General features: G+C 37.4%; 1 protein-coding gene across 2 annotated transcripts in view; it reads left to right on the forward strand.

Annotated features, from left to right (window-relative positions):
* ARHGAP10 (Rho GTPase activating protein 10) overlaps positions 1-14446 on the forward strand; it is a 135704-nt gene that overhangs the window by 64891 nt on the left and 56367 nt on the right. The window contains exons 9-14 of one of the 2 annotated variants that reach the window (XM_062493070.1): positions 502-608; positions 2255-2349; positions 5075-5156; positions 6148-6190; positions 7461-7526; positions 13818-13892. In XM_062493070.1, the coding sequence (XP_062349054.1) occupies positions 502-608; positions 2255-2349; positions 5075-5156; positions 6148-6190; positions 7461-7526; positions 13818-13892 (468 nt within the window). Of the gene's footprint in view, positions 1-501; positions 609-2254; positions 2350-5074; positions 5157-6147; positions 6191-7429; positions 7527-13817; positions 13893-14446 lie in introns of both variants that reach the window. The other variant, XM_062493071.1, reaches the window with a different exon arrangement.

Genomic DNA, 14446 nt, shown 5'->3' on the forward strand with positions numbered 1-14446 from the left:
AAGTGTCTTCTGTATAGGGTATGCACTGATTAATAGCAGAGAGTTCTGGTGTCAGAAGTTGTGATCAGACCTTAATCAACAGATTGTTTAGAACTTGCAACAAGGGTGTGGTAGTCTGTGGTTATTTAACTTCAAATTACCTTTCTGTAATACAGCTTCTTCAAATAGCTTTCTGTATTCTGTTAAAGTAAGTCTCAAGGGGGTATTTACTTTATAAGGAATAATTATTTTGTTTGTAGTAGTGAGAGAAAGTTACATTAATAATTCTTTCCGTTTGTCATTAAGCCTAAGAGTGAAGTACAGCATGCATTAGTTTTTCGAATACTAAGCAGTGGTTAGCATTTCTATGATGTTGTATGATATTCTTAATTTCTACCTTTGCTTTAAATACTGCATTGTTAGGAATTAGGTAGGGCTCTTAAGTATAATTTTAGAAAGCAGGAGAAGAGAATGCAGAAACTGGAAAAAGTACATGCTATTTATTGCTTTTGTGTTATGTAGGGCCCGCTCCCTTTGGTTCCAGTTGGGTGAAGCACTATTGCATGTACAGGAAAGAGACAAAGAAGTTCTCCATGATCCCATTTGAACACAGATCAGGAGGGAAAGTTGTATGTATATTTTTATATTCCACTCTTACAGTTGTCCTGTGTTAGGATCAGAGAATGTGTCAGATAAGATGTGTAGAGTACTTTTCCCCTCTACCTTCCTTGCCCCCTTTTTCTATCTTTCCTCATGCAATTCAGTCTGTGATTGAAGGACATTAAACTAAAGTTTGGATGGATTCATAGGTAAGAATTCTCTAGACTTTTCAGTTGCTTGGACCGGGGGACCTGGCACAGATAACGTGCAATGTTTCACTAGTTAGAATCCAGTTTATCCATGAGGCCTTGAACTTTCTAAAGTATAGATCAGGAAAATAGAACAGACTTGGAAAATTTTTTATTAAGTGATTCAGTTAGTTTTCTTCTGGAGATTTAAATACTAGAAGTAGGACTAGAAAAGTGGGTCTTCATAGGTAAACTGAAATATGATAACTGAATGTAATTTCAGATATCTTTAAAAGCATCTGTAATATTCAAGACCCAAGACTTTGTTTATCTTTAAATGGCTTTAATTCTACTGAAATAGGGAATTGATGGCACTTATTACCTTTAAAGATGGCACATTAAATGAATGTATTGAGAGGGATAAAATGCATTTTGTTGCAAGGAGAAAGGATATCTGAATCCAGAAACTAAGACTTGAGTCAATACACTGTAAATACTGCACCCTGCCCTGTCTTCAAACTTGGTCATAAAATCTTGTTGTTGTAATTTTATCAAGTTATTATATCCTATTAGTTTCAGCAGAGGGGAGATGGCTTTCATAATTTTGAGGACTCTGTGTATTTACGAATGTATTGAATTTGGAAGAATCTTTCAAAAGCTTTGGAAAGCCTGATGTACTGAAAATTAGTGATATTTGTGTTTTTTTTAATCATTCAGTACTTCTATGAATTTTTTATCCTAATTTACTATAACTGTACCTCTAATTGTAATAAGACATTTTAATTAGTATGGTATGCAGTATATAGTATGTGTGTCTGAGCATTCAGCATTCTAAAATGGCTATGAAGCCATTTCTGCTGTACTAAAATATCTCCCATTTGGAAACCCCTGTAGTTACTCCTTCTGAGGTGACAGCCTTCTATGTCTGGAGATGCTTAATGAGAAAAGAAATCATTAAAATGTGCAGTTAATCTTGATTTAATCTGGTACAACTCAGGCAGCATTCACAGAGGAGTTTGTGGCTCCTGGGTAAAATAAGATCCTGGTGTTGGTCTTGAAGAAAGAAAGAATTGGTTTTGTAAGACCTGTTGGAGATAGTAAAGAGCATTTCTTTTGTTTGAGTTAGTGTAGCCTTTACTATGGAATACACTGTGGCTGACATAAAATGGGTAAAGTCTCTTTGCATGTTTGTATTGTAACCAGTGCAAAATATTTTTGTCAGTTTAACTTACTGTGATACTGAGTCATTCTGTAAAGTGCTAGCTAAAATGGACTCAATATTTTTAGATTAATGACCACAGAATTTATGTTATTGTGTAGAAAAGTGAACTGCAAACATGGGCAAATTCTTTTGCAAGCGTCAGTTTTCAGTATAGCTTTTGCCATTTAATATAAATTTACCTTACTTGCCTTGCACATCTGGCTTACTGGAGCTAGTAAAAACTTATGAAAATTGGCTCAAGCTTATAAAAACTTTCTGTTCACAGGGTGATGCAGAACTCTTTGTCCTTACGTATTGTACCAAAAGAAATGCAGATACAATAGACAGGCGATTCTGTTTTGACTTAGAAGCTTCAGACAGGTAAGCTTGTGATGCACACTAGGAAGAGCTTTTCTTAAGTACTAGTTAAAACTGCTGCAAAATTACTGCTGTGTTTTCTTTTGATTTGTTCAATCCTCTGAGTTCCAATGGGAATGGTCACTGGAGGAGCAGGCAAGCACTGCCATGGCTCCACTGGGTTTTATCTCTGCTGTTTGTAGCAGAAGCAGGGGGAAACTAAACTGAAATGTAGACATTGCCTGAGCTCACACTGAAGAAAAGAACAGCCAAAGTTAAGAGAAGCTATTAAGAGTTATCATGGTGAAGAAACATGGCTTAAATTGGAGTACACACAGCCATAGTGAAAGACTGGTTGCAGTAATAATTTATATAGGCATGACCATATTGTATCACAATCCTGTGTTCCAGAATGATGGGTTGCTGAGAAGATATGGTGGATTTTCAGATTGAAACAAGGTTATTGGGATTTTGAGGGTTTTTGTGTGTGGTATAATCATCCACTGCATTTTGAACGTTGCTGCCACTGTCTCTTTGAAGTACCACTTGTTGCTGTATTTCTAATGAAAAGGCTTGCTAATCTTTTTCTCTAAAGGATCTCAAAATTTGGTAAATATTATTTTTCAACAGCATTCTAGTCTTTCTTCATTTATGAAGTGAGGGTATCCAACTTAATAAGGTACTCCAAATAAATATTGCTGTGGAAATGCTATGCTCTTTTGATGCAGAAATGGATCATGTCTGGAATTAAATGTTAGATATAAATTAGTGGGTTGCTGCTGAGATTTTGCATCCACTCTGTCTCAGCTGCTTTTAAGGTATATGTTTGCTCCTTACTTACACCAGTTAACTACCTTCTGATATATAATATCAAGTCTTTAAGTTTTATAGGCTTTTGGGTTTTTTACCCATCAGATTCTTTGTGTTTTTCACTTCAAAAGCAGCAGGGCCAATGCTGTCAGACCCCTCTGTCCTGTGATTAATAATGGTCTGGAGATGTCTGTGATTATGTACTCAAAATTTAATTGGTCTATGCTGAGCTTGTACAACCAGTCAGACTGGCCTGAGGCATGTTTTCCTACAACAAACAATGGGTAAAGGGATGTGCAACTCCCACTGCATCAGAAAACTTCTAGCCCACACGGCAGGTGACAGAATGCTCATTTACAGCTCAGGTGATGTTCCTCATCACTCTACAGCACGGTTTGAACTTGCATTTTTTGAGTTGAGGAGGATGTGATTTAGCTATTCTAAGTGTCCCAGCAGTACCAAAGGGAGTAAAGATTTATACTCCAGGCATCAGCTCCTCTTGGGTCAGTGTATTGATAGGGATAACAGATTTCAAACTGAGTCTGATAAAATTGCTAAAAAGTAGCGTGAGAAATGTCAGTCTGTCCCTCTCTGTGTGTCATCTGCTCAGTGGGGTAGCTGGAGTTTATACAGATATGGATGGAGAGCAGGGTTTCCTTGATCCTGCAAAACACTTTTTCATTCTCTTCTGTGGTAAAAGGGGGAAAAAATCTAGTTCATCTTTCTGTCTTGATATAATAGACACAATTTGATCCACTGTGACCTTGATATCAGACATTTTTCTTTCAATAATAGATGTGTGTAGTACTGAGATGTTCCCATGGAGATTAGTTTGGTGCTGCAGGCCATTAGCTTGTTTCCTTGGTATCAGTTCAGGGCACACTTATCCTTCAGCTTGTCCAAGTTAAAAAATAACACAGGGATTGACAGCTGGGCATGGGGTTTTCTTTGGTACTGTGCTTTGGAAGGAGGCAAGGTTGTAAAATTTTAGGGAAGACTTTTAAGCAGCGAACATTCAGCCATGTGTGTGACTTTAGCATAACTTGGAGCTAGCTGAAAATGTGCATATTTTTCTTTTAAAAGGAAAGCTGAGATGGTTGTATTTTCTTCTGATATTTATGGCTCTGAGGGTGCTAAGATTCTGTTTAAATCTCTGGGAAGTGATACTTTTTTCTGTTTCTAGTACTCCAACATGTTTACTTGAAGGTGATTAGTGGTAAAGAGAAATTTTAATCTTAAGGAAAGAGCAAAGGTCTTCTAGGCTAGAAAAAAGTTATTGATAAAAAGCATTATCCTTCTGAAATAATTACCTAGGTTTTAACTTTTCCAGTGCAGAACAATGAGGGAAGGTTTTGTTTCCTTTGGCTTTATTTTGAAGACAAATAAATGATATTTCATGCAGCATATACTGAATTTGATGTATTGTTTCTAGGTTGATATTCTGATACTTTCAAAATTGTAATTTAGTGAAAAGAATGAAATAGTTTGGTTTTCATTTTTTACCGAATTAAGATGGTTGTTTTCATAAAATACTTACTTGCAAGCTATGATGAGAGTTGCTGCTTTAAAGATGAAGATTATAGATTGAGTTAACGAATGCCATTTGTCATCTGACAGCAATGCAAGTCCAAGTTTATTTACAATTCACAAAATTCAGTAACACCAGCAAGTGTTAGAATCATCAGGTTATCAACAATGAGCTGTTTCAAATAGTTTGCAGATTACATTCTCTTTCCTTTTTCCTCATTGTTCTCCCTATTTCTTACTGCATGTATCACTTCTATACCTTTTATTTTCAAGATCAACAGTGTTCAGTTATTAAGCAAAAGAAAATGAGTGCTGACTTTTAGGACAATGCTTGTAGTTGGAAATAGCGTTTGACAAGCATTTTTTAGTTGCTGATGAATGCAGTTACTTTATATTGTTGGTACCTTTGCAGACCTGGAGTTCCTGTGACCATGCAGGCATTTTCTGAGGAAGACAGGAAGCTGTGGATGGAAGCCTTGGATGGAAAAGAAGCTGTAAGCATAATATAAAAATATTCTTTTATAGTGTAATGGGGAATTCTCTCTCCCTCTGCTTTCTGATCCCATTTATACTTTAATAAACTGGGATTATGTAGTTTGGAAAATGATAGATTCGATGAATAAATAATAGAAGTGGAATAATGCTTAGAGGAGATGAGTAACTTGGTAAAGCTCAGTGAAGATAACTGTTAATGCTGATACAAGCATTCTTCATTGTAATGACAGCATTGATTTTTATAAATGGTTTCCCATTCCAGTGATGGTGTTGTAGAAAATGTCTAATATAAGCACTTAGTCTTATGCTGACATGCTGCATTCCAGTGGCAAAATTTGCATGAGTGTGTTACATGGTATTATTATGTATTTTTTTAAAATCAGATCAAAAAAATTCTTGTCAATGGGGCTGAGGTTGTACATGAACTTGCTTAATTTCTGCCTCGCATCAGGAAGTGGGTCTGAGATGTTGAATTGAAGCACACTATTTTTTCTTACAATGATAAATACACTGGTCCTGTGGGCCAGAAATAGTATGGTTTTCTAGACAGCAACACTGTCATGTGTCTGCCCCAGTAGTTGTAGGTGGGATTGACCTAATCGTTACACTAATCTGGTTTCATTTGCAGAGGTGTTTGTTACCATGACATGTTGGCTGAGTTGGACTCCTCAATAAATTTACAATTTCTGGGAAAGCCAAAGTAGGACATAAGTCCCAGGAATCATCAAATTCTTAATAATTTGAATGACCTTGTAACTGTGGGAATTTGACCTGCAGAGAAACATAGGAACATGGAGCACAAAAATCCCAGTTAATTTTGGTTGCTGTAGCTGACATTGTTCTGAAGGGGCACAGACCTCTGGTGCTGCTATGTTCTGGCTGTAAACAGGTGTATTTGTGCCTACTGAGCATTAAGATTAAGAGGATATCTTTTTCTGGTTTCATGGAAGTCTTTAAAATAATTTCTCTTTTTTATTCTTTTTATGTTAGCTGCTCATCAACTTGAATAAAGCGAATGCAAAACGAGAAGGAAGTAAGTATTTGAATTATCATTAAGGCTGATTTTGTTAATATTTTACAATTGAGAAAGGCAAAGGTAATTTGTTGGGTTTTTTTTCCTCTGGATCCAGCTTAATTATTTTACTTTTACATCTTGTGTTTTGAACATTACTTTGGATTTTTTAATTAATGGGTTTTCACATTAGCTCAGTACATATGTAAGAAATGTAGGACTGGACAGAAGCTGGAGAAACAGTCTGATTGTTTTTGCCAATTTACTTCATGCCTGAAGTTGAATTTGTATGCAAATGCATCACGATTTCTTAATCCAGATTGTGTGTACATTTCTGTTAGAGTGTGTAGGTATGGTTTTAAAAGCAGTTGCAGCTGAATGTCAAGATCAGCAAAAAAGCTGAATTTGTGCATTTAAAGATAAATTAAAATATGGAAGTAGAAGAGATGGCTTTCTTTAGACAACATTAACTTTCTTTTGTTGGCAAAGTATAAGAGTGAAAACAGGTATCCTTCTTTGATTATGAGGCAATTTATACTTGCTCTTTTTTAAGACTTGAAATTGCTGATTGAAGCTGGATCCTGGTGTTATTAATAGAACTTTTTCCTCAGATTTGTCTTTTCATGGTGCAAGGCCAGGTCCCCAGGAGAAAGAAGACCAGATGTTTGGGGGAAGGGCAGTTTTGCAACATAAGCTTTTAAATGAAGTTTTGATGTGAAGAAAAAGAGTAAGATAGGAACAACAAAGGAATGCTGGAGCTCAGCTGTTGTCCTGTTCATGCATCTGCTTTCATGTAGTCAGATCATTAACTGCTGTGAAATGATATACATGTGTCCTGTATCTTTAGTGTGGGAATTTCTTTGGCTGAGGGTAGGACTCAGTAAAAGCCCTGCTGTTGATAATTATGTTTTTTCTTCATAAGTACTTCCTTGTCCCATTTGGTGAACTCTCTTAGATGTTGTCGATGTTGCAGTAAGTACTGTTAAATTCCATCTTGCATCTGCCAACATGTGTAACTAATCAGAGATCCCATTCTTCAAAGGATGCTGCTGTGAACAGATTCACTGAAGCCACTATCACCAGAACAAGCCTTTACTTTGGCTAGGCAGGCTTGTGAAGGAGAAAAGCAGAATTTCTCTATAAAAAGTGAAGTATTCTACCAATTTCAGAATATTTAGAGTTGTGTCTCAAAAGTACTAGTTTTATGGTTAAGTCCAGCCTTGTTTTCAGTTAAAGACATAATTTTAATGATGCTTTAAGACCGTTCAACCTTTTTATTTTTTTTTTGTAGGTGCACAGTTGGATAAGATTGGGTTCACCATCATCAAAAAGTGCATCAGTGCTGTTGAAACACGAGGTAACGATCAACCCAACCTGTTTATGAAGAGGGTGAAGCAGCTGGTCTGCTCTGTGAAGAAGGCTTGTGTGGTAAAGTCTCCTGTACATCTCTGGAAAAGATTTTACCATGGAAGACATTTCACTGATTACATTGACCAAGGCAGGAGTCTCTCCAGTCCCATCCTTTTATACATGGCTTTCTTTCAAGAAATGTGTTTGCCAGAAGTGTTTACAAGTGGGGAATAGCACCTGTGTTGACAAAGGGAGACAATTTTTGTGCACAATAACTAAGAGAAACCTGCGTTTTGTAGGCAGTGCCTGCACCTTTGTTTTGCTGTTGGAACAGAGTAATTTATTTCGGTGTTTCATTTCTGTTCAGTCTCTTAAGGCAGAAGAACAGTAGCTGAGCAGGCAGGTGATTAACAAGAAATGTAGTACTTTGCGTGGAGCTAGTTTCACCCCAGGGACAAAGATGCTGTCAGGATTTATTGTTGCATATACTCATTGTTGTACTTCCAGAATTGGAGATGGAGGAGAGGTCAGTGTGCAGACAGTATTCAAGAGGTATTTGGGATTGATTTTGGAGAGGCTCTGCTGAAGTGTGTGGTGACCAGCCACTCTGAGGCTCACTGCATTGTATGTGGCATTGTGTGGAGATCCAGCTTGTTTGGTTTTGGTTTTTAAAAAAAGAGGTGAAAGCATGAAAGTAGGTAAGGTTACAGTATATTTCTCAGTTTGTTAAAAGAGATTTTGTAATTTCTCTGTGTGCATTTTGGTTTTCTTCAAAACTGTTGACTTTGCTTCCTAGTCCTGAAGGAGACACTTAGAATTTTTCAGGAATTATATCTTTTTTTTAGAGGTCTGGCATTGAACAGGGCAGAATACTTGCATCTTTCTGTGTATCACAGTCAAGTTGAAATAAGATGAACAGAGGAGCAGGTTCAAGAGCAAGTTGCTGTCAGTGCAGCATCTTACTGAAAAAGTGTCTTCCATGTATATACTTACTATACAATATTATTAGGAACACAAGCAGCCTTTGTGATACCTGGAATTTTGCATTTAAACAGCAAGAAGGATCTGAAGTCCTTTTTCTCTTAGACCTTTTTGTATCAGTCCTGTTTGATGCATTAAAGATGTTATTCCAGATTAGGCCATATTCTATCTGGTGCTATTTTTGTTCATTCTGTTATTTTGAATATTTTTCAGATAAGTTTGCCTGTCTCATAATTTGAAAATTTCAGTTACTGGCATTTACAATCTGAATATTTGAGCTGGGGAACATTGCAGATAAAGCTGGTGTCCTACAGATAAGTTGTCTTCACTGCAAAACCCTGTCTTCAATATAGTCTGGATCTTCTCTTTACAGTGAATGAAGCAGATTTAATGAAAAGGGTGGCATGTGCTCATTTAATGAAAGGCTAGTTTTGGCCTATAGTACAGCTACAGGCTGCCTTACAATACCTCATGAATTCTCCTTACTATAAGCAGTGTGGATTATACTATTTTTTGGTTTATTATTTATAAATGGCTTCAAACAGTTTTCTTCAGGTAGTTGTTTTGTTTTGCTGTTTTGTTTGTTTGGTTTTTCTGATATACTACAAGAAAAGTGAGACAAGAACACAACAGTGGAAAAAAATGTGAATACTTTCTTAATGAAATGACTATTTAGAAAAAGAAATTTTGTTGCCTTTTTTTTTTTTCTTCAGGGCTGTGGTTGGACAGGTTAAACTGGATGGATGTTTAAGTTCACTCTTTATGCCTTGATTTAGGATGTGTAGGATGGTGTAAAGTATTTGTGTAGCTCTCTTGTTCGAGAGAAATGATGAGCTTTCATGGGTTAGCAGCATGTCTCCCCATAGTGGGATCTGCCCTGAAACTTACCTGGGAAAGAATTAAAGTTCCCCAAGTCTGTGGAGACTTTGCAGCTTTGCTGTCCCTTGTACACAGCCCTTGTAAGATGTGCAGTCAATAGAATGCTTTGTGGGAATTACTACCAATGAAAAAGACTTGTGTCTATTAATTTTGTTTTAGAAAGTACTCAAAGAAGAAAATAAATCAGTTTTCAATGAATATTTCATGTCCTGGTGTTCCAAGAATATATTTAGGTGAGGTACTACCTTCCAGGAACTCAACAATCCTCTTAGCTCGATTTCAATCCAGTTGATTTGTCCATTACATTTGCAGCAGTTGTTGATGAACTTAACGTCAACTGCATTTAAAAAAACAAGACAAGTAAACAATTCCAAAACAAAACAAAAACCCCTCTAAAGAACCTTCTGCTGATGTCTGCTGAGCAAACAAATGGAGGGTCAGGAGAGCATTCAGTTGTTTGTCTCAAAAGAGTTTGGGCAAATAGTTGTATGATGAAGAAAATCTATCCCTCAAGCTGCAGAATTTTCTACCTGTACTTTTTCTTGAAAACTATTTTTACTTGGTTATTTTACTTTAATGATAACACATCAAAAGCAAGTTATATTCAGCAGGAGAAAACAGGACAGATGCCTCTTCAGAGACTGTGCTTGTGTGCCATGTTTTTATCCCTTTTAATCATAATGGGTGTGAGGTTGGCGTGGGTGGAAAGAGAGGACAGTCTAGTGTGGGTGGAAACTGAGAATAGTCTTGTCATGTCACAGCAGAAGTAGTCTGGTATTCAGAGAGAGAAGAGCATAACAGAGATATTGAACATAAACTTGTCAATGGCTGGATAATTTTTTTCTCAGTTATGTTCCCTTTTATAAAGCCAAGAAGGGAATTATTTGCTCTGAATGAACAGAAACACAAAAATCAGTGGCTTGGTTAAAATGCACGTGAGCTTCTGATTCAGCATTGTCTTACAAGAGATTTGCTGTGTTTTACCTTGTAGGAAATGCTGAGGCATCAGGATATTCATCCCAGCTCACATACGGAGCGCTGTGCTGGTTGGATGTACACCTGTGTTTTGTCTTGGAAAGAGAATTTTTTGGATTCTCTTTGAAATATTTAATTTATTATTCTGGTACTGAGAATAGCAGAACGGGGTAGATGTTTATAGAATTATCAAAGAGCTGCTTGCTCCACTAGTAAAGGCTCTGTGCATATTTTTGTGTGCAAGTAGTTGGTTGAACCTTCTGAGGGGATGTGATGGGTGAAGTTTGCTGGAGCAGTGTTTGTCTTGAGCTTGGAACTACCAGAGCTGCCAGTCTGAGCTGCAGAGAGAGATGGCAGCATTGAGCTGTGTGTCCAGGCTGGCTGCTCCTCAGGCAGAAAGTACACGGTGAGGAGGGAGTAGAAATCCTTTGCAAGTGACGAAAAACCCTCTGTCATTACCTTGAGTTTAGAGTATCACTTGTATGGCTGTTTCTGTGCCATGGACTTCGGTATAAAAGTTGTATTTGCCTCTGTATTGCAAGTCCGCGTCAGCCTCGTGGACAATGCCAGTCACAAAGTAACCATGCCTACTATGTACCTTGCTTGCAATAGTGTAGATTACCATATTGCTTACCATACCTTATATTTCTAAGCATGCTTCACAAACTGTGTACCTGTGCCAAATTCTAGTACGAGGCAGCCAAACATCTTGAGATAATGTAAATATGAAGGAAGTTGTGCTGCGGGGCTTCACTGCTCCAGGTTGCCAGCAGTGCTTGAGCCGGCAGACACAGCGTCTGAACCCTTCAGCATTTCAGGCAGTGGTGAGCTATTCCTTGCAATGAGTCATCCTGTCAATTGTGTTCTGTAAATGCCAAGTATTATCAGTGTTGGATGTGCTGAAGATCTGAAATGTGCAGATTAAATCAGAAAGAGGACTGTTTCGAACCAGGTTTGTATATTTTAAATAAAACATCATTTGAAAGTATTTTTAAAGGTGTCATCTCAAACTGTGTTGAAATATTAATGCCTCTTTGCACTTCTTGATGTCTGCTAGCAATTAGCTGTGCTTTTTTCAGGTTGATGAATTTGAAACTGATCAATTATCTGATAATCTCTATCACAGACTCACGATTATTGCTGCAGGATTGTCATAGTTTCAATACTGCCATTTTTCAGAGACTTCTACATTATCATGACTGTTTTAATGCTGAGGAATAGGTTTTGTGGTTTGACCTTTATTATTTCTAAGCCAGTAAATGTATGTTTGGGATCAGCACAGTTGGCTCCCCCCAGTTTTAATGTTAGAAGCATAGGAAATTATGAATCAACTGTGACAGTAATTCTTCAGCTTTTTAGCATCTTGCATATGATGCAGAGGGCTTGTTCTGTGGTACTGGAAGTATTGGAAAACATTGTATAAAAAAAGTGTGATGCATTTTGGCAAAGCTTGGTGTTAGTTTGGTAGCATAATTTTCCTGGACACCTCTGAGAAGTTTGAAGCAAAACTATTTGCTGCTCTCAGGACTGATTTGTAGTGCATTCTTGTTTGGAGTGTATCAAGGACTATATTGTTGAGATTTTTTTTAGTGTCTCCAAGTGGTGCATAGCATGCTATCATACTTGTTCTAGGGATCATTAGAAAACAGTTGTGTTGATAACTTCCTATTTTGAGAAGAACTGTGTTATGGCCACAAAGCGGGATTTTTTTTCAGTTCATTCTTCTGTGCACAGCTGAACTGCAAGCATACTCCAGAGCTGTGTGTTTTGATGAGCACAGATAAAAAAAAGGAGATCTGGCTTATTCTGTTAATTTGAGCCAGCTCTGAACCTGGCATCTATTTTAAGGCTCAGAACCATTGCAGCAGTGCCTGCATCCTGGGGAGGAAATAGGGCCAGTTTTGCCCAGGTGGAGCAAGCAGGGGAAAGAGCAGCTGCAGCCATAGCCTGGCATCTCCCTGCTGGGACAGAGGAAAGAGCAGTGCTGGCAGGCAGGAGTTCAGTGGGCTCAAGGATCTGGGATGGCCAGGGAAGCTGCAGACTCTGTGAGGGAGAGAAAAGCATCGAAGAAGAGAGAAAAGATGCAGCAAGGCTAGGCAGGAGGAGGAGGAGGTAGAAATGCCAAGTTCTCTCTACCATATTGAGAATTATTGCTGTGTATTATGGCTCTGTCTGACAGTAATTCATTAAAAGGCTAATGATTTTTACATACTTCATCTAATATTTATTTGGGAGGAAACTTTTTCTCATATGACTGGTTTTAATTTTCCTTCTCTCTGTTGGAACAGTTTGGTATTGAAGCTGGGAATTCTCCACAATTCTTCCTTTGTTGAAGGATATTTTGAATAAGAATACCACATAATCTGTTATTTGAAAAGGTTTCCTTGGAGTAGAAACACAGGTATTTTGTGTCATTTCTACTCTTCCAGGCCAGTGTGATTGTGAAGGTAGATTGTGTTTGTAGATGGCTGCTTATTATGAGTCCTCTCAAACATCTGTGTACTGTAGTGTTTTACCTCCCACTATCTGGGCTCTGAAACAATGCAGCAGACAAAAACTGCCTTATTTTGCCCTTTTTCTTCCCTGCCCCTTCTCTCCTTCTGGTTTTTCTTCAATTTATATTCACAATTTTACTTGCCTGGGGATAAAACTGGGTAATGTAAGGGAAAGCAACAGCAGGGGAAGAAAAGGGTAGAGAAGTGAATGTATTTGAGATGATGGAAAGGCACAGAGGATTTCCAGGAAAGTGGTCCAGTGTCGATATAGAATGGGAGTAGGGGACTGAAAATACTGTGCTTCTCTGTTATGGCTTCTCTGTTCATCCCAAGCAAAACTGTTCAGTAGCTTTTGGTGGTGCCTCTGGATGTAACTCCTGTGTGGACCACAGTAGGTTGGAATGAAGCCTTATATCTTAAATGGAAAGCATTTATAAATTTGAAAAAGTACTGGTTTTGAGCACTGGGAATAGGCTTACGTTTTTCTTCATCCAAAGTGGTTTTGTCACCACATATTGGGGGGAAAAAAGAAATGTTAAAGTTATTGAAGAAATCTTAATTTAGCATTTGTTGGTTCAGCTCTTCCATTATTAGAATGTGGCTGTCAATGTACCCAAAATGTGATTAAAAAATTTGGAATTAGACAGTGGTTTATTTATTTATTTATTTTTTATTTTCAAGCAAAGCTTTGTTCCTGTTTGCTTCTCCTCTCAGTTTCAGAAGTGGAATTGAGGTACACGAAATCTTTATCAAAATGTAATATGAACTTACCTTAAAAACAGAGTAACAAAAGGATTCTTGTAATACTTCATTCATAATGTTGTTCTCAGGACTTGTCAGGATTCATGTTAATACTATGTAGTCTCTCTGTCTTTGAAGAAAATTTGTTGCCTGGGGCAAAAATTGTAATGCTAAATTTGGCTGTAGTTGATCTCATGCTGCCTTTTTTTTTTTTCCCCACATAATAGGTATAAATGACCAAGGATTGTACAGAGTTGTGGGGGTGAGTTCAAAGGTCCAGAGACTTCTGAGTTTGTTGATGGGTATGCCTCCATTTTACAAATACTTTTTCAATATTATATTTCATGTTGTTTTACTGTCAATATTTAGTTTTTAAAGCATCTGCCAGTAATGCAAATAATCACCATGTCATTGTAAATTTCCCTACTTTAGAAAGACCTGGATTAGTTGGTATAAATAAACTAAGAATTGCTATGAGACACATAGGAGCAAAGAGTGTGCTTTGTGCAAGGTTGATGGAAGTGGTATTAAAGCAGCCTAAATTGAAGATCTGATCAGAAAATTCAAAATACCAAAGTCAGGAAAGTTTGAAACTGGTTGCTTCATTGTTTGAAGTTTCCACCTTCCTCCTCCCTTATCTAGAATGTACAAGTGTACATACCATGTGTCTTTAGTTAATCACTGTGCAAAATGAGACAGTTTAAGCCTACTGTTAGAGGGATATTTGGTTTAAGAGGAGGGATATGATATATGTATTAATAACAACTGTGTGTCGAGGCAGGAGACAGATGGAGAAAGGATTTGGTTTTGTAAACTTAAACATCTTAGGCTCTTTTATACCCAGTTAGCTAAAATA

This window comes from Cinclus cinclus, chromosome 5 (assembly GCF_963662255.1).
Source record: "Cinclus cinclus chromosome 5, bCinCin1.1, whole genome shotgun sequence".
Classification (NCBI taxonomy): domain Eukaryota; kingdom Metazoa; phylum Chordata; class Aves; order Passeriformes; family Cinclidae; genus Cinclus; species Cinclus cinclus.